Source organism: Oreochromis aureus, linkage group 8, assembly GCF_013358895.1.
Source record: "Oreochromis aureus strain Israel breed Guangdong linkage group 8, ZZ_aureus, whole genome shotgun sequence".
Lineage (NCBI taxonomy): Eukaryota > Metazoa > Chordata > Actinopteri > Cichliformes > Cichlidae > Oreochromis > Oreochromis aureus.
Window position 1 is genome coordinate 15536186 of NC_052949.1, and position 21331 is coordinate 15557516.

General features: G+C 40.7%; 1 protein-coding gene across 1 annotated transcript; it reads right to left on the reverse strand.

Moving 5' to 3' along the window:
- Positions 1-909: 909 nt before the first annotated feature.
- fra10ac1 (FRA10A associated CGG repeat 1) lies at positions 910-20623 on the reverse strand. The gene is made up of 14 exons (XM_031751953.2): positions 20536-20623; positions 18431-18510; positions 18092-18184; positions 17828-17873; positions 17579-17655; positions 17305-17388; positions 17077-17161; positions 14802-14847; positions 6616-6729; positions 4806-4848; positions 4253-4386; positions 3374-3424; positions 2100-2184; positions 910-1460 (listed from the first exon to the last, which is right to left on the reverse strand). The coding sequence occupies exons 1-14, from the start codon at positions 20551-20553 to the stop codon at positions 1418-1420; spliced, it is 999 nt and encodes a 332-aa protein (XP_031607813.1). The 5' UTR covers positions 20554-20623; the 3' UTR covers positions 910-1417.
- Between the last annotated feature and the right edge of the window lie 708 nt (positions 20624-21331).

The window sequence follows — 21331 nt, forward strand, 5'->3', positions numbered from 1 at the left end:
CAAAGCTGGATGAGCCATTGGGGAAAGAGGATCAGTGGATTGGTTGTGATCCCTGCCCGATTCAGTACCGTCTCACTTTTCTGCTCAGCGCTGTACCTGTGACCTGCTGTGTGCAAATTCTGCCTGGAGAAAGCTGGAGATTGCACATTGAAGTGTAGGAAAATAACACAATTAAGAGCGGCTGCAGCAGTGCAATCCAGCGTGTACATTGCATAGAGAGGACAGGATACTGCTGAGGCCTCCACTGACAATGTGAAATATGTGACATGAAACACAGAGCAGTAATTTATCATTTCGCCGAACGCTTCTGCGGCAATGCGACCCTTCGATCCCCGGAGAGTTTGGAGGTCGGCGAGTGCAACTCTCTTCACAGTCCACCTCTACTTGAATAAAAAGTTAGTGGCTTATTATAACTCAGATAGCTGAGATTCAGCTGATGTTAAGGCACAAGTATGAAAGATAACCAACCAATATCTAGTTTGAGGAGAATCTATTTTGTGGAAACTTGGACTTGAATACAGACTCGACTTTTTCTGGGTTCTTCAATGAGAGCGAAAAATTGGACGGTGTTACTTTTCATCTTCTAAATCACGAGGGAAAAACAGAAGCATACATTTCAAAGTCCTATCATCAGCTGGGATGTACACATTCCTTTCTGGATATTTGTTGAAGCCCTGTGCAGGCGAGAATTTTTATCCAAGAAAACAGACTTTGACAGCACAATTGATCAGCTGAAAAGGTGTACAAGTGTAGCTGCAGGCAGAATCGTATCCCGCCTAAACTCCAAAACAAGCTGTTATTGCTCAGTGGACTGTACTTAACTACCTGTTAGCTTACATCGCCATGAATCACACAGTGAAAGAGTGCTCCCGAGAAAGCAGAAAGTAAAAAAGGAGACAGACAGAGCAGTATGTGGTAATTGTCTTTATTTAAGCCAAGGGCTTTAATCCCCAGCAACATGTAGTTCCCCTCTGCAGTCAAAGATAATCCTTTTTTTTTTTAAGAGCAGAAGGTTTGACTCTTATGCAACACTTCACAAAACAATCATATATGCAGGTTTAGCTGCAAATGGGACGTGGGGACAAGGTTATTGAATTAAGACTTAATTAAGTTATGCATCATAAGCAAGAGGCAAGCTCCACGGCTGAAAAGAAACAGCATTTCCTCTATGTGCCACGAGGCTGGGTCGTAAAAAAGGGACATTAAAATGGTAAAATTTGCAACATTAAAAAAAACAGATATAAAGAGAAGGTGACAGAGACAGGCCATGTAAACACGATGTTTATTTCATTGGCAGTAATGGAACTCGCAGTGAAATAAACCTACATACAGTCAAGACTCAAACAGAACACCTTTAAGTATTCAGAAGACACACAGAAGTGTAGTCACAGCAGGGATGCCACTGATACCAGCGGATTCAAAGAAACATGTCTTCAAAGTACTCATCAAACTCTTCCTCCCTGAAGAGACACAACAAGCAAAACACAGAAATGTAAGTTCCTGTCATGCATGATACTGACACAAACTGTTAGATGCTTCTTATGGGGGGACCCCAGCATAACTCGGTCAGTGTCAGTTCTCTATATAGCATAAAATGATGTTGACAACACTGATCCACAACACAAACAAATACACAGTGAGGGGCAGAAGCAAGAGAGACTGAACATTTTTAAACAAGGCAAACAGACCTGAAATGCACTTAAGTTACCCACTATCACTTTCTTGACTGAAAGTAGATCCCAGTCTATACGATTGTCAGATTTGTAAGAGGCAGTTCTTTATGTTCTCCCTCATGACTTTATTTTTACATTAAAATAACATCAGTCTCAATAATATTCATTACACAGATTATAAAACCTAAACTAGCACAGCCAATATTTCGAGTAATAAGCCATTTGCCGCCAGTGAAATGGCTCAGAAGCATTACCATCATTATCCTATCAAAGGTCGGTGGAAGTTGACATAAATGTGTTCAAGATTTTGTGAGCAGCTTTACGCAGTGTATGTAAGCAGTTCTCATACTGCTATACAGGCAGCAGTAACCCATGTAACTGGTGACAAACGGGAAGCTTAAAACGAGCACTAGCGGTTAACCTCACCTCGACTTTTCCTCCACTGCAGGGGCAGGTCCTCGCCAGTGGTCGCCTTCTGATTGGTCCTCTGGCTCATCCCCAGCGTCAGAGTCTAGTAGGAGAGTTTCAGAGAGCAGTGAGTCGCACTCACAGCAAAGAAAAACTGGGTCAGCCGGTAACCTTTGCTCATCAGTTTCAATGTCAGGGTTTATGTGCACAATTCAGTTTTTGCATAGTGACTTAAATAGAGAAAAACCTTAGAGTTAGAGGTGTGGATGGAGTGTTTTGACCCAAATCACCTCCAACATGCGCATAACACACCCACTGAAACCCTTCAATAATATAAATGTAAAGAGTTGACATTTTCCTTTAATTTGTCACTCATATAGCCTCTGATCAACCAGTGAATGTTTAGGAAGTAAACTCCAAACCCTGCAGAAAAAAATTAGGAGTTCTTCTTCAAGAACGTGGCCTATTTCCTCACAAATTTATTCAGAAACAAGTTTTGGCAGGTTGTAGTAGACAAATATGTTATCAGCATAAGCCGCTAATTATGTGATGCTATACTGGGCCAAAGCAGCATATTTTTCCATTCATTTTCCCTGGCATTAATATAAAGTTTCTAGGGCACAAAGTGCTTCCCTGATATTAAAAATCTCTAACCCCTCTTTGAAAGCACTGCTTATACATTACACTAAATACCACAATCCGAAATGTAATGTTCTCCAACCTTCAACAATTGCTTCGAGCAAGTGTGACGCAGAAAGAAAGCATAAGAGTTTTTGTGTATGGACCTGCATGTGGAGCTCAGTGACATAACCTCAGAGTGTACACCTCCACCTACCAACCCATTTATCCAGCCAGACCTTGGCTGAACAAACAGAACAGGGACAAGGGGGCAAAGTCATACTTCACTTCATGCTGTTTCCAGTAAAGTTAAAAAACATACAGGAAAAAAAGAAAGAAAGAATGGAGACAAAAAGCATGCTGAGTCTGTCTATAACATTAACTACAAGGCTTATGGGAGTGTCAGGGTGCTTTCACTCCAGAAGTTTGGAGGAGAGTTTCAGTTCAGCGCTCAGGTGAAGGAGATCGTAAACTCAGATTCAAACATTTAAGAGCTAAAAAAGTTTTTTGCAACATTGGAAAATTTGGAAAAAATTGAAAGATATGTAAGATAGGTGACCGATCTTAATGTCAAAATGGCAAATTTCACCAAAAGGTTTAGGGAGCTGTGCATCCCTACATCATTTTAAAAATGTGTTTGTGGGTCTGTGTGCGTCAGGCCATCATGACATTACCTCTATCCGAGTTTTGCAATTCCTCTGAGCTGCTGGAAGAGGTGGAGCGATCTATAGAGAAACACACAGAGAGGCAACGATCAGAGTCACAGCTACCGGCCTTTGCTGACCTTAATGAACACTTTAAAAAATACTACGTGCATGACTTGCCACACTGTTGGCCACACTGATGCCAAATATCCTTGGGCAAGATACTAACTAACCCCAAGTTGCTCTTCGATGCATCCACAGGAGGATGAATGTGTGTAAATGTTAGATAGAAAGCACTTAAACAGAAAAAGCATAGAAAAAAGTGGATGAGCAAAGTTTTACAAAGCTCTGGGAGTGCTCAGTCAGGGCACAGAAAAGCTTTATATAACAATCAGTCCATGTACCATTTATAACAGCGGATAAATCAAAATTAAAGCGACAGTGGAGAGACACCCTTCAACTGTGTTATGAGAGTTAACATTGCACATTCTGTCCACCAGAGGGCACTCTGCATGCAACACTTTTTGCATAATTGCTAAAAACATAAACCTGACTCCTACAGCACCACCTATGGGTGCAGTACTTCCAGTTTAATGTGGTGGGGGAGGATAAATTATATGTTTCTAGTTCTTAATGTTTTTGCTGCACAAACAATTTAGTGAAAGAGGAGAAGACAGAACAAATAATAGCAGTTTTAATGCTTGGAGCTCTTGTAATAAAATAAGAAGATATCAAATGGAAATTATTACAACAAAAAAAAAAAAACTAAATGTCAAACACAAAAGAAAAATTGGTATTACATAATTTTGAAGAACATAATGCAAACAAGGTTGCTCCCAAGGGTATTTCTTCATCCTATTACTGTTTTAAAGGAAAGTTTATTTGGAAAGAAGAGCAGAGGAGTTTTACCTCGGTGCTTCTTGTGTTTGTGCTTCTTCGAATGTGACGACGATCTCTTTTTCTTCTTTGTTTTTGCTTTCGCTGGCTCCTGGTTCTCATCCAAGAGCATTTTAGTCTTTGGTTTTGCTTTCACCTCCTTCCTCCTGAACAGAATCACAAATTGACCAAACCGTCAGCCAAGTCACTGTTTCAAATGCTATTACGTGAAACCCTTCGTGTGGGTTGAATGGCACATCCAAAACACGAGTAAACTGTGGCTTTAATGAAAACATCTAATACAAGACTTCCAGCCATCCTTCAGCAGCTAAAGCAACACTATAATGCATACAGCTGCTTCCAGATTCAAAGAACTGTGATAAAATCATGACACTCTGGTAAGGTCAGACAGGAGATATGAATCATGTTTTGAATTCTAAACCTCTGCATGCAACAAAACAACACGTGCTGACTGTCCATGGTGACCTGGCCTACTTTTAGCAGACGAGCGCACTCTCAGAAATCAGTCTTCACGGGCAAACAGAGCTACATGTTCATGTAAAAGGCGAAGTGAAAGTCGGCTTACTTGTGATGGTAGTTGAGTTTGAAAGAGCATTCAGGGCAAAGTCCTAGAACAGAAACAATATGACATGTTCACAAACAGGCTATCTATTGTAGCGGCTCTAAAAATAGATCCACTGTTACTACTGTGATTGTTATTATAGTGACAGTGTCAGGGTGTTTGTGTGTTAATGCTCACACTTTTTGTAACTACTGAACTAACCTACTGTATGTCTATTATATAGTGGTTGAAAGTGATGCTTCTATAGAAGATTTCAGCATCACCCCGGTGTACACTGAGAAAATGTTCAACCTGATTCATATGCAGTGCTGAGTCTTCAAAAGTCTTGAGTCACCCTTCATTTCTTTATATTTGGCTTCCAAGAAGCGACTGTTGACATCAGGCTTCATGTATACAGTTTTTTGAGCAAGTTTTTCTGTGGACGATGTGGCTGCTTTGTCACCCATTTGTAGTCCAGTCCTTGTACCTGACCATTTCCAGAGTAACGTTTGTTTTTTTCAAGCAATTTAACACTGAACTCTGAATAATTCCCATGTGGAAAAGTCACCTCACCCAACAGATGAACCAATATAGTACCTACACATGACACACAGCTTTATCAAAGGACAAATTTAAAATTGTTACTAGCATCCCGTCGCAAAAACACATAACTAATTCTCATTTCTTTAGTCGAATTGATGAAAAAAAGCAAAAATGACACAATTTGATCAAAGCTAACACCATTTAAGATGCAGTAACTTGAGCGCCAGAAGGCAGCAGCCTGGGTTTGAATCAGACCTGTGGCCCTTTGCTGCGTGTCTTCCCCCCTCTGTCTCCACCGTCGCTATCTAATAAAAAAATGTTAAGAGGCATTAAGTAGTATTTTTGCTAGAAGCTATTAGCTTAAACCTTGGCATATCCCAGCATGTTATGCAATGTGTCCTTAAAAAAAAAATTGATGAAACTGGACAAAAGGAACGGGATGATCTGGACAGAGAACAGAACAAAAGCAGCCAACATCTAAAGAAGAGCCTTGAATGTCCTTCAAGAAGTTTGGAGAACTATTCCTGAAGACGACTCAAAGAATTGAGAAGAGAGCCTGAATAAGAGAGTTCAGGCTGTGTTGAAGAATAAAGGTGGTCACACCAAATATTGACTTTCAAGCTTGTTAGAACTGTACAAACTCTGTTTTTGTTTTGCACATTTTTAATAGATCTCTGGACCCATTTTCCTCGCTACATATAAAGAAAAGAGGGGTGGCTCAAGATTTTTGCTCAGCAGTATATAACAGTATTGCGCACATATAAGGGGAATGCTGTTGATAAAAATGAATCATCTGTGTATAAACTACAGAGAAGAAAGCATGAAAGAACCCAGTGGAGCTCATGTTTTTCTCCCAAAACACAAAAAAAATGATTCATAATAACTCTGCTCATGAAGCAATGCATCATCATCCTTATGGATTATATTTGTCCAGTAAAGCATACCCTGTTCATGCACTGGGGTTGCCAAATCACGTTTCATTACTGTTTAAACATTAGGGACTGTCTAAATAATGAATTTTAAATTGGTACAAATTGGGATTTTTTTAATTTTTTGTGAGGAGAAAGAACCTGGACGTGACCTGTAAGACCAGCTTGTTAAAAAGAGTCTGTCATTTCCTGCTTAACTGACTCCTCCAACTACAGTAATTATTTTCCGCAGTATAATAACCTGAAGGGGGATTATTATGACTAAGGTCATAGAGAGGGACCATTTGCTGGGCCACAGCCACACCTTTTCCAAAAAATTAGGCTATAAAATAAAGAGATGATTCTCGTCTTTTTTTCCTTACTGAGTTTCACCAGTGCGTTTCTCTTCTCCCCGTGTTCAACGTAGGCAAAATTCACCTCCCAGCTTTTTAGGCCTTCCTCCTTCTCGCAGCGTTTGTTTCCACACTGGAACTGACCTGGAACATGAAGGAGCTCACATGTACAAATCTGAATATTTCACACATTTACACTCATGTCACTCATGTCACACTTACACTCATGTCCAGTGTAGATAAATGTATTTTTTATTGATATAATGACTTACTGAGGGCTCCAACCAGCCGCAGGTGGCTTATGATGAATGTTCGTGTGAAATTCAAAAACTTAACAGTAGAAAAGTGAACAGAATAAAAAGATGTATTTTAGTAGTGACTCAGACTAAAAATCTCCAAACAGATTCTGTCAGGCAACCTTCAAACCCTGCTGCTCACTTTTACCCACCGCAGTCTATCTCTACACCCCTTCCTCCTTATCCCCTTTCTCCTTCTCATCTCCCTTTCTTCCCCTCGTCTCATCCCTTCAGGCCTCCCTCCAGCCGCTGTACAGGCTGCCTGTTATCCCCAGAGGAGCTTAAGGTGGCATTGATCTGGTCTCCGGGGTTCCTCCAGATTGCAGCAGAGGGAGCGAATGCGTCAGAGCCATCCAGTCTTGGCACGAATTCCTAACTCCGCGAGAGGAAAGTGATGCCTCTCCTCACCTGGAAAGGATTGCGACTCTGTAAACATTCAGGTGAGATGACGCAGGGCCCATGGCCTCTGGCCACTTTGAGCCATAGGGCGGACTCTCTCTTCACGTGCTGTATGAGATTAAGATCCAATGACGTCAGCTTAGAAGAAAACACTTCTGGCTACGGTTCAAATGAGGTTTACTTGAGTTTATGTGTGAGGGGAAGACACTGTACTTATAAAAGAGAGCCATGAAAGAATCCAACAATTTCCAGTCAAAAACAACAAATATCAGCTCCTTGGTGAGGTCACAGAGAACGTCAGGATGTCACTAAAAGTATTTATATTACTTGAAAATGTCAGCATATCCTGTTCCCCCCTTGTTCTACGTGGGCGTGACTTGGGTGAGGGCCATCTTCTCATCTCTGTGCTGTCTTAACGCCACGATTAGTGACCGATACCCAGAGACCTGGGAGAATCCTATACAGTCTTCACCCATTATCAGTGACCTCATTTACGATCATGATGCCTATGATAAAAAATTATTTTCTTATCTGCTGTTAAAGCCGGACGTAACATGTGCAAAGAAAGACTCTAAAAGGTTCTGCTTTGCATATTAAAAATACAGAAGCGCCCTTGAACATCATTCTGAGTCCCCTTGCTCCCTTTGAGAAGCAGCTCAGTGTAAAATAGAAAAGGATGTGATTTATTCGAAGGTTACAACATGGAGCGTTCGAATGTGTGGAGCCCTCCAGCTACACACAAATGTGACCCTGGGAGAGTGGAGTCAATATAAATCTGTTTCCAGGCAATTTTTTTGACAAATAAATGTCAAAAACTAAATACAATCAAGGCCAGGAAACAGTTTGTCAACGTATTTCTGATAGTTTTCAGTCCCTAGGCCCAAAAATTTCACACTTGAAACCTTACAACAAGTCCCCGGTACTGTATTTGGAAAACCGATTTAAAACAAAAAACTGGGACGCAGAGAGAATTGCTGCTTTATAAAACAAGTTTTATACACAGTGATGGAGTGGTGGTGACCTGACCGGGGTGGCACACCGCTTCTTTTTACCCAAAGCCAACTGTGGTAAGCGTTTGGGAAACCTGATGGATGGACGCGAGCTATATCGGGTTTTCTGGTGAAAGAAAAGAAGGATTTCCACTGTTGAGAGGCGCCAGGTATTTTCACACATCAGGGGAGCCTCACGTGCCACACGAAAGAGAAAAAGAAAAAAGCCGATGAATCCTGTTAGGAGAGGAAACTCCGGTCCTCCTACGTCATTGGTTAATAATGCCACCAGCCAGTGGCCCGAGATCAAGACGGATAACTACCACAGGACAGATGGGTGCACGATTAACAGTGACTGGATGATGTCAAAGGGAGTGACCTGAACTAGCGTGCATTCACTTTTTATTCACTCTTGGATAACTGCCAAGTCCACACGATGATGCGAAATGACACATTTGTCTGTTTTTTCCCCCCTTCTATCAAAGGGATTGCTATCAGGCCAGACGTGCCGTGCTGGGTTAGACAAAAAAGATCCAATCCACTTTCATGTGAAGCTACAACAAGGGAGCCAATTAACTTAGATTAGCACCGTGTGGAACTTGTGGAAACACACATTAGCAGAGCTGCACACAGAACCACACCTTAGTCTTGCTGCTAATTTTTCCCTGTGGTCACTTGTGGTGCTGCAGTAAAAAATTTAAAAAAATAATTCATTAAAAATCCCCTGCAGCCAGAAAAGGACTCTGGCCAAAGACCACTATTATGAAAAACTATTTACAGGACACAACCAACCGAGCACAAACATGGACAGTAATTGCTCTTCTTATAAGGGCTTGGCAGGCATCCAGCTGAGCGAAGTCACTGAACACACTTAAAAGTCTAACACATCGAACCCATAAAAACTTTTTCTTAAAAATCACAAATACCAATGCTTGTAGTTTGTTTTCTTTTACTTTTTAATTAGTAAGATGAAGAGAATTTGATTTTCTATGGACAGAATTTCTAGGCACAGCCAGGTTGCCGAGTGTCTCTGTGTTGGTGGGCTCAGGATCCCATCTCTGTGTTTTGTGGATTATCTTTCTATGTTGGCTTCATGAGAAGGTGGCGTGAAGCTCGCAGTGGAACGGTTCGAGGTCAGTTGTGAGGTCAGCGGGAATGAGAATTAGCACCTCCAAGTGTGACGCCAGATAAAGGTGGAGTGCCCACTCCGGGTCTGGACGAGTTGGTGCCCCAAGTGGAGGAGTTTAAGTACCTCTGAGTCTTGTTCCCAAGTAAGGGGAGGGTGAAGCGGGAGATTGACAGACGGACTGGTGTGGTGTCAGCAGTGATGCGGGCGCTGTAGCAGTCGCTTGTGGTGAAAACAGCGACGCTGTCGATTTACTGGTTGAGCTATGTTCACACCCTCACCTATGGCTACGAGCTCTGGGTAGTGACCAAAAGAATGAGATCGAGTAATTGGCTTTGAAGGGTGGCTGAGTTCTCCCTTAGAGATAACATAAGGAGCTCAGTCATTCAGGAAAGGTTCGGAGTAGAGCCGGTACTTCTCATTATTAAATGGAGCCAGTCGAGGTGGTTTGGCATCTTGGACGCCTCCTAGGTGAGGGCACACCTAGGACATGCTCTCTCGGCTGGCTTGGGAACACCTTTGTGCCCCCCCGCCCGGATGAGCAGGAGGATGTTAGCGGAGAGAGAGAGAGGCTGCTTAGACTGCTACTCCTAAGAGGCAGCAAACAGACTGATGAATAGAGATGAAGAGATGCTGGCAGGCCGACTTTATTGCCATAAGACAAACAGACAAAGCGATGATACACGTCAACTCCTGTTTCTTAGGGTCAGGGCTGTGAGCAAAAGCAAATACGCAAGTTTCCCATAATGCTGACCTGTTTGTTTAATATCACGATCATCACAAAGCTGCTTGTCACATGCAACAGCTTCTACTGCTGCAAGGTGAGCTGACTCTGTTCAAAGGTACATGGACTGTACTGTACTCTTAAGTAACTCAACCAGATCTGCCCCAGCCCAAAATGACCCTTCAGATCATTTAGTGAAAAGCCTGTGAGGATGCAGACTTAAGGTGGTCACTGTGAGTGTCTGCATCCGCTGTTGTTTTTCAGCTAAATCTTGATACTCACCAGGACTCTAACCTTGCCTATTCCCAGAGTGAAATGCCTTCAATAAAAGTGCAGCCTGTGGAAAATATATGGTTCCCTCAGGCAGACTTTTCAAATATTGGAAATGTAACTAGGAATCAGATGGATGCTTCTCTGACCACCCACTCCCACCTCTGATGCTTGATCAGATTTAGCCTGTTTTTTGTTTTTTGGGGGTCTGTCTTCCACGATGACTTTGAGTTCAGTGCTCAGACTAAATAGCATTACAAAGTTCTATGACTGCATTCTATACTCTATCAGCCCAAGAATATCTGCGTTACATCTATGTGTCCCTCTTTAAACCACAGAGAAATATTCAAATTTTGACATTTGTAAGGCGCACTCTGACACTCACACTTTGAAACAATAGGAATGGAGACACTGACACCGGCCGCTGTTAGACTGGGTAACTCTGAAAGGTTTGTGCACTGTCGGATAATGAGCTTCCACTTCTCACACTTAAAATACACTCAGTTACTTCTCTGGAGCTGATGTATTTTGTCTGGCAAATGAGAGCCCAGCAGGACATACTTACTACGTGCAAAGCCTGCCTAGAACACAGGCCGAGCCGAAGCAATCATTTAAAGCAACAGAAACGATCTCACCCCTCAAATTGGCTTGTCACTTTTGTTTTACTTAAATCGAAATTGAAAGGGTACCACCAGGATGTAGAATAGTATATAACATTATTTGAATTTGCTCATTTAAGGGTGGAGTAATTGCTTTATATGAACCTGACAACAATAACAAAAAAAAAATGTAGATGGAGCAGAGGCAGGATCAAACGTTTAGATAGGCAATGTGTGCCAGTGAGAACAGCATTACAGTAGTTGACTTGACTCAGCAGATCCCAGCAGTAATTTAAATTTTATATTTTATAACACTTGTAGAGGAATTTATGTTTCAAAGAATGAGGTTCTCGCTAAACTCTGAATGTTAGAAACATCCATTTCTGTGTCTAAACAGCAGATTTTTGCAATACAACACAGTTCATTGCCCTATTATCATAAACAGATTGGGGTCAAGTCAGCAATTGCATGCAATCAATTCCAAACTAATAACATCTTAATGTGGTTTTAACGCCAATGATTGCAAGCAGTCGCAGACCTGTCCCTAATTTTGTTTTGCCAGTCTCCAACCACTAATTTTTTCCAGTGTGACAGTAGTATAATGCATCACAACAGTGCAAGCTAAAAGTGGCTTCACATCATTCACAGCCACCAGTGGCATTTATTCCAAGGCAGCAGAAGCTGGGTCAAACTTAACTCCTGCTGTGTCAGTGTGTACCTTGACAGGAGGCCCGCCTACAACAACCTAGCCTCAGCTATCTTTGCTCTTTGCTCCACATGTTTTTATTCTTGCACTTTAAAGCAACTGTCTTCTGATTGGCTGCCCCTGATATTTAAAAATGACCAGCAAGTGGTTTGTGTTTCTGTGCTTGCAGTCAAGAGCAGTCTGACCTCATTATCTGAAACTTTGCTCATTTTTTATATGAATATGTCACTATTGTAATGGTATCCATATCTATTTCATAGTCAGAGGGTGAATACATGTCCATGTGCGCTCCATGGAAATCCACAGTCCACAGTTATACTCGCTTGTCTGCAAGCAAGTATAACTCCAGAAGTTTTCATGCTACTCTCCCATGGGTGGATGCACAAAGTAGAAAAACATCACTGACACTATGAAAGAAGACCAAAGATAAAAAGGCCAGATCGCTCACGAGGAATTATTAAGTAAAACTAATTAAACAAATACAAATGACAACTTCTGTTTTTAAAAAAGGAAACCAACAAGGTACCTTTAAGATCTGTTAATATTAGGCATTTGTAGCTTTCTCTTATATTCAACTACAGGAATTCATGTGGAACTTTCAGAAGTATAAAGGCACCGAGATGAGAAAAAGAAAGTTAGCAGCAAGGACTAGAAGCACATCTCATTCTTCAAAAAAAATCTGCAGCAAGACTCCAGTGGGAGGATAACCTGTGATCCCCCCCAAAAAGAAGAGAGAATGAAACCTTTTGGTACTGTGCACTCCTTGATCCAATATAACACTATAGCAATGAAAAGAAAGGTCAGTGTTCTTCGTGATCCAACCTTATTGGATGGAAACTAGTCAGCATTATCCACCAGCATGATCTGAAGTGCACAGAAAGCAGCGATGATAAGGGGATGGTGTCCAAAAAAGGTATTCATGCCAGAGCAAAAGTAAAACGTGGGCATCAGAGGTGGTACAAGATCAGTTTAATTGACAGGAAGCAGTACTACACACGAGCTCGGACTAGCAACACTTAGTCCAAGTGGAACTGCTGGTAATTGAACAATAAATCAAAAACGTTCACGTTGATGACTCGCCAACAGATTGTTGCCAAGATTCAAGTGTCTGTGATTGATGACACTCTATATCAGCTTACAAATCAAATCAAACTCCTGTTATACTCAATCCATGACAAAGACTTGCACCAGTGTATTCTTCACGTCTGAACGGGGGCGTCAGGCCCAACTTACAGAATTTATTTAGTATTGATTTCACTGGAGAGGGTTTAGTCCCATGCTCTAAACAGTACTTAAGGAGCATGTCTCTGGTAATTATTAATGTCCACAAATCACAGCTGAGGCAGCTAAAGTGCAGTGCATCTGACCTAATCTAATCCCACTTGCTGTAGAGTACTGCTACATGGCTTGAACTGTCAGAGTCCAAGATTACACCGTCTTAATCCGGAACAACATATTGGCTTAGTCAGCTTTCCCAGACACGCTGTTTGTGTGTTTATGAGGTTGTACTGGTATAAACATAATTATAATAATAATTTAAATGTTAAATGACTCTGCATATGTGTGTGTGTGTGTGTGTGTGTGTGTGTGTGTGTGTGTGTGTGTGTGTGTGTGTGTGTGTGTGTGAGATTGTGTATGTGTGTGAAGCTCACTTTATTAATGAGCTGTCAAGGCAGGCTCCCTTGCTGAGCAGCAGCTATTGTCCTTCCAGGTAAACTTATAAATACCACTGTCACACAAACGCAGCGGTAGACAGAGAGGTGTTGTACTAATCCTGAGCAATAATAGCAACAGTAATCATGGAACCACTGCCAAACTATCAAGCTAGTCCAGTGGTATCAGAAAGCTACAGTGTTGGGTATCAATGGACAGATTAATCCGTGGCTGCTTAAGATGGGAAGCCACAAGCAAACACGGAAAGAAAATTCAGATGAAAGGTCAAATCGTTTAAAGATTTATGACGCCATTCTGGAGAGCCATAAAGTCAAACCAAATTGCAGCAGGCAGATTTTTTTAAAGAGCCTGACATGTGGAGAGACTCCTGAGGGGAAGCACCAATCATAGGTGATGTACTGCTGTGTGAATTGTCTTTATCTCTGTCTCCATCTAGTGGAGAAGGTTGTGAGGTGTGGGTGAGAAAGCTATAATCCCACTTTACTATGGTTCACTGAGGTTCACTAAAATGTGAATTTAGAGCATCACTGCAAGAAAAAAACGTCACAAAGAGTAATTAAAATATCCCGTTTTCCAACAGCTTTCTGAATCCGGACTTTATGTCAGCATTACATAGAATATTATGTAATAAGGATTCAGTTCCAGCCTCTTGATTAAATCGGATCTCTTTGCTCAACAAGTATGCTTTTTACTGCAATTTAAGATCACTTCTCCCCTTAGGGGTCATCACAGCAGATCATCTTCCTCCCTTCCCCCTATCACCACCACCCCCTGCATGTCCTACATGCTGCCTTTCCTGTCTTCCTCCCCTCACGCAACCAGTCGTGGCAGATGGCTTCCCCTCCCTCAGCCTGGTTCTGCTGGAGGTTTCTTCCTGTTAAGAGGGAGTGTTTCCCGTCCCACCGTCGCCTTGTTCAAAGGGGGTAGTCTGATTATTGGGGTTTATTATTAATATTGTGTATTACTGTATTATTGTAGGGTCTTTACCTTACAATATAAAGTGCCTAATTTCTAATCTTGTCCATCCTGATCACTCCCATTTAAAAATATAAGCATCTCTAGCTTGGCTTCTTTCTCCCTCTCGTTCTTCCTTCTGTCACAAATTATCCCTGACACTCATCTCCACCCACTCCACCCTGTGAGCTCTGCATTATTTTGGATGGTTGACCCCAGGTAATTTATTCTACCTTCACTACCTTTGCTCCTTGCAGCATCATTGTTGCACCTGTCTCCTCCTCATTCACACACACACACATCTATTCTGTGTTGCTTCAACTGCTTTGCATCCCTCCTCTCCCCAGAGCATACCTCCACCTCTCCAGGCTGTTTTCCAGCTTATTCTCTTCCTTATTCCCACTACAGATCAAACTGTAAGTGCTCGATACAGCAACATTAGCAGGAACATGCAAGCATATAACAGGTGTATGCCATACCTTTTCCAGAGACAACTTCATTCTCTGTCCGCCATCGAAATCCAAACTGTTGGGCACAGATTTTTTAAATGAGGATAAATGAGCAAAATCATATACACGAAACCGACTAATGCATCAGATCACTTTGTCATGCATATAGCTTGCAAGCCATAGCTGTGTTTGCCCCACCTTTTAATGCTTATTAGTTTTCAAAGGCAGTTGGATCAGAAAAAGAACTGATAATATAAGGACTGCATATATTTGTGTTTATTCACCCATGCACTCTTATTATTAAATGCTGTGCATGCACATTAACTTGTTAATGTAAACACATCTATAGTAAGTGGTGTCCTTTTGACCCGAAGTACTGTAACTCGCCCTTTATAATTTTATTCGTAGGCGTTCTAGAATAACTAGTGAATAAATCAGGTGCACAACCTTTTTAGTGTTTAGCGGCTTCGACTTTTTCAATTGAAATGTTTCAATTTACCTACAGTGCCGCCAATAAACATAGATAATTCCAGGTATTCTGTATTGTGCTCCATGTCGGACGTGTAAGCGTAAAAGAGATCTGTGCACAGAAAACTCATCAGCACAAATGCAGGAGATACTGAGCTGGGCCACACGTGTGCCACTTTTCATCAGTTTTAAACGTTGGCCTCGCTCCAAAAAGGCTCAGCGATCACTGGAGACAGAGCAGAGCGCCAGAACACATCATACCCCCAACTTCAGGCTAAAATGGGCTCGCTATTATGGAGATTAGTGAGACTTAGATAATATTAACCTTTACACATGGCAACACCGCAGGGATAATTAGTGTAATCTTTTTTGGCATACTGGAGCAGGTCCTGGTAACGCTGATTGCTGAGGTGCCTACGGGCACTGTAATGTTATCTTATAGCACATGTAGGTGCGTAAGTGATAAATCGATTTCTAGGACTTAGAAATTGGTTCATAATGTTAGTAGTTTTGACTCCGTATACCACTAGCGTGGATTTGAAATCAAACAATCAAGATGCGACTGATCTGTAGACTTATTTTAATTGACAAAAAATGACATAAACCTGTCAGAGGGACAGCAGAAACTTTAGGAGTAGTGGACAGCTCAGCAACACTAAAAAGCCTGAAAGACCCACAGAAGATGGCTTTGACAGTGCTTCACAGTACAAATGGATAATGACCCAAAGTATGGTGCAAAAGCACCCCGTGAGTTTCATCTGATCTCCACTCAATGCAGCATGTTTTTCAGTTTAATGAAGATAAAGCTGAACGCAGAGAGACTCACAAACAAGCAGCAACCCATGGAGGCTACAGTAAAATCCTGGGAGAGCATCTCAAGAATAGCAACAGCATTTGGTGACAACAGTGGGTTCTAGGCTTCAGGCAGTCATGGACTCTAAAGGAGTTTCGTCCAAGTATTAAAAACAATATTTATATTTAAAATGATGTCAGTTTGTCCAATTAATTTTGATCCTCCGAATATGAGAGACTCTGCATAAAAGAAATATAAAAAATTGTGTAAAAGCCTCCGAATTAAAGCTGAAAGTCGGCACTTCCGTCACATCTTGACTGTTTGATTTAAAGGCAACTGCTGTGACGTCTCTGTCTGAGAGATTCTGAACCTAACTGTGCAAGCAGTCACAACACTGTGAACCTGGAGATATGTCGTGATCCTTTTACTGTTTTACCTTCTGTTTACTTTGATTTTAACTGGCTGCTTGGTTGGATTTGGGGGAAAATAATTGCCCAAGTGTGTTACTAAGTCACGTTATAGGGAGCTAAACATGGGACCTCAGTAATGAGGATGGGCTCACTGATCACGAATTAAACTTTAGTACAAAACCACAAGCATTACCTTTTGGCAATAACTGACACATGTAGTTTACTAAAGTATAGTAAATGTGATGTGTGCTTAAGTTGTCAGACTGTAATTATAATCCATTCTTTGATATAATGCAATAAATAATACTACATAAGTCTACATAGGTAACATGAATATTACGCATGATTAGCCAACATCAACATTCACTTTCTATCAACTTTATACTAAAGTTTATTTAACTATAAACGTATAATTTATTAAGAATGGTATCATGAAGTGCTACCTTCATTCGAACCGTAATTTAAGGTTTTAATTCCTGCACCTTGTGCGAAACTGGCTTTTTTATATGACAATTTTTAAATGCTTTCAAATATTCAAAAATGCTATCATATCATACTACAGAAACTGCTTTATATAAGCTGTATTACTGTTTAAAAATTGGTAAGAAATCAATTATATTTCCATTTCTCTCACCTTGTTTTCCTTGTATCTGCTGAGGTCAGCTATGCAGTATTCTTTAAACAGCTTGTCATAATACTTTTTGGCCAATTCTTTTTCCCTGCAACAGAAAAAAAACCCACAAGCAACTAAGAAAATCAGCACACACATCATTAACTTCTAGTGTAACATATAGACTTTTAAGAAGAGAACTGAACAGGTAAAAAACTAATTCATTATTACTGATGCCACTAAGTTGATCACCATGTCATGTCCTCCTCGTCCTCATCCCTCCAGAGAAAACGATGGTTTTCACGCAGCACGTCTAGATCTGTTTTGTCCTTGGCTCTACGGGGAATAAATGTAAAATGACAAAGTTTATGAGCGCGCAAAAACCGAAAAACAACTTCTGCAACTATCAATTTTAATGAAATGATTAACTGGATTGCAGTGATGTATAGACATATTGTCATTATTTTTGCCTGGAGTGACAGCAGCTGACTGTTCCCCAGAGTTGACTGTGAGTAAGATTACTCACGCTGAGCGCTTGAAGTCAACCATCTGTCCTCCGTAGTACAGTATGTAATCACCGACAAACTTCTTGTGCCGCTCAAACTGGAGACATCTGCTTAAGGTCATTCTGTTGTTCAATGTTAACTTTTGCAACTGTAAACACAGCCTAAAATTTCCCACCGCATCACATTTTAATATCTTAAAAAGTTACATTTCATCAGCCTCTTCATCGTCTACTCACAGCCGAAAGAAATGATAAATTAAGAAAGGATACAGCGTTCATCGATATCAGATGGGCTCGTCTGTTCCGGGCTTCTTCTCTAAACAAAACAAAAAAATATAAATATAAGTGATGCATTTTTCTCAAAAAAAGACAAAAAAACAAAACAAGATAATGTGTGATAGCTTGCAAAGAAAAAACAATCCACTGAGAGCATTTAATCAGAATAAGAAGTGACATTAACTGTAGTGTGCATCGGTAAAACGCGTGCAACTAAAAACCATTAGCACTTCGTCGATCTGCTATTAGTCACCATACCTGTCCACTTCATTTGAGTGCAAGCTGCGGTGAGCCACCTTGGAGTGGCGACCTTTCTGAAACGGCTTCTGTAAGATTTCCTCCTCATGTTTCCTGTAGAAGGTACACATAATAGCAGAAAGCTTGTGTTAGTGGATGGAGATGTCTACCCACACCAGTGTAAATGTAAACTAGTGAAAAAAATGGATTAAAAACACTTGTGTTTACTCCTATTATCGTTTGTACAATCCCATCTCATTTGGTCAGCACAGATACAGTACCAGGAGTTCGGTTGAGCCAAATGTGAATAACGCGAAAAAGTATCAATTAGCCTACGTAATTCTTTAGCCTTCATTTGACCTTTTAAGGCCTCTCTGTGAGGACTCTCCCTGTCCATCTTCATCACTGAAGTCAGAGTCATAACCGCCGCCCCCATGAACCTGAGGAAACACAGGAAGTGATTTGTGAATCATATCTGATGATACATGTTGCACTTACCCACACACTTTCTGGCAAAATTAGGCACATTAGATAAAAATGCATGTGTACACTTGCACTGTACATCCTAACTGTGAGACATGTATTACAACGTGTGACACGAATAGGGTAATGACTGATCTTATAGTAAACATGACACTATGTATTAACATCTGCTGCACACATATACATATATATATAAAACCATTAAAGGGTGCATTTCTGAATGAGGGAGGGCATTTTTGCATATTTCCTCTGATCAGTGCTTTCTCTGTCTGAAACAAAACAGACTCTCAGTCTCATCAGTTTAAGTCAACTTTCTTTTGATTGTCGATAAAGAAAGGGTTTAAACAGCAGCTGGATTGAGCTCCTATTTGCTTAAATCAACCATATTATATTATAGATGGCTCCTCACTTTCACACCATAGAGACCCAAAGGTGGGGGGAAAAAATAAAACAGAAACTCGGCTGCAGCAGTCTCACCTCATTCTTTCAAACATTAATCATGTTTAATACTGTAAGGGTATAAATATAACAGAAAAGAAAGAAAACAGGAAGCATAACAGGTCAGGTTTAAGTTAACTAGAACATATTCTATGCCTTTATAATTTGATCCAGGTCAATTTATTCTCGGGCCAAGCATTCCTTCATAAAAAGTGTCTACAAGTTTCCTGTCTGATGTGAATAAACAGAGAGTAGGAGAGTGATTTTATTGTTAGGTTTTAAGGTATTTACAATACTGCTTTTTGGAGAAAAGCATCTATTGTCACATAATTGTCCAATATACTTAAGACATGAAAACATAAAAACTAGAATGATCCCATTCTATTTTATTCCACAAGTGCCAGCCTCCGCTGGAAGTGGAGCAAATTTGGTGGGAACACAGACAGTTCTCACGTCTCATGAATGTTTCAAGCTTCCATAAAATCATCTCTTCATTTATTTAACCAACACTGGTTGATCTAAAAGTCCATCTTAATGGATATGGGATGAATTTGACCCAGTGTCTTGCCCCAAAAGTGATCGTCTGCTGAAAAAAATAATATCCGGTTGGCCTGTAATTTGTCAAACATGTCTGCACAGCTTGATGACATCAAGTCATTTCTACCCAGAAATAACATTCCTGTGACAAGTAGAAGCTGCAATCAATATTTGGAAATGTAAATTTTATATAGCCTTTATTTATCCACGTGAAAAGTTTCCTTGACATTAAAAATATGTTTGTCAAGAAAGATCCTGCCTTGGGTGTAGCAATAAAAGTGCAACAAATATAACAAAATACCTCTATAAAGGCATTTAAAGTGGCCAGAACGGTCTGTATCGATAATACATAATGTTGAACAAAAGGTTGGTACAATAATGCAGTCATAAAAATACTTTCAAAACAGGTAATTTCTTTATGCTATATGTAACCCCTTCAGAAATCCTTTTGGCTGCAGCCTACTTATCAATATAAGCAACGATATTAGCCATAGAACACACCCAGAAATCGGAAATTACATTTTAATGATGTAAAAAAAAAAAAATTGTGTAATTTATCTCTCAAAGTCACCAAATGTCTGGCTAAAAGAAGACAATTGGAGTAACTGTTACAACGAGAGACTATAGCAGCAGCTTTCCCTTACTCAGTGTGGCAGAGCAAGTGCTCAATGGTGGATGAAATAGTGAACAAAGTGAGATATTTTGGAGGTCCCGTCATCAGAAACGAGCTATGACACGGTAACAGGTGCACGACGACTCTGACTGCTGTGAATTTCACACAGGCACGCGCTTTAGCTCGTGCTTTGACCGCTTTGGACCTGTCACGCGCCACAGACACCGCTCATCCCTGACTGTAACCAGTGAAGCAGTCAGGAACCAACACGGCGTTAGTAGGCATACCTATCTGTGAGGGGAATAACTGGCTGCTAACAAATACGCGAACACGTCCTCACAGTCTTGTTTGCAAAAGAAGAGACGCGACTTTATCACATGTATAAAAAGTTTACCTTCACAAGATCATCCATGGCTTCTTTTTTTCCCCCTGCGAACTGCCGCTGACTGTTTACAAAATGTAATCGCCATGTGATGACGTAAGAAGTAAGTCGCGGTATGATGACGCAGGCAGACATGAATTATATTTAGAAGAATCTGAGAAAGATTAAGAAATAAGTCCAAGAATAATTTATCATTTCCTTTTTTTATGATATTAAAGCTTACATTGGTTTGTAGTCAGTAACTAGACTCTAAAGTCTAATTTTGTGTAAGTGTAATTGGCTGATAACAGTTTCTTTAATCGGGCATCTAATTATTTTCTAATTTATCAGTTCGTCCATCATCTAATTTATCTAATGACCCATTCATCAGGGGGCAAGTCAGCGTCACCAGGTGAAATGAATAATCTATTGGGGATGAAAGGGGGGGTGCAGTACAACATCGCGAGCATCGACATTCATTTTAGAACAAATGGCCCAGTTACACGGATCAACCAGCAATTGATTCATATCGTTCACTTCCGCTGAGGGACACTGGAGGATGTATTTGAATTGTGGACGGAAAATAAAGAGGACATTGTACCGTGTGAATGTTTTGAGTTTAATTCGGACTCGGGGTTATGAGATATGGTCGGGGTGAAAGGCTGACACAGCCAGTCCGGGAACAAAAATGCAGTGTTCCCTGACTTCCCATGTAACCCACCGAACCCATCAAAGGACCTCATCTGGGAAAGAAACGGCACAGCTCTCATCATTTAATACTGAAAAAATATGTCGTCCTATTAGCTATTTAACCACACATATTCATCCC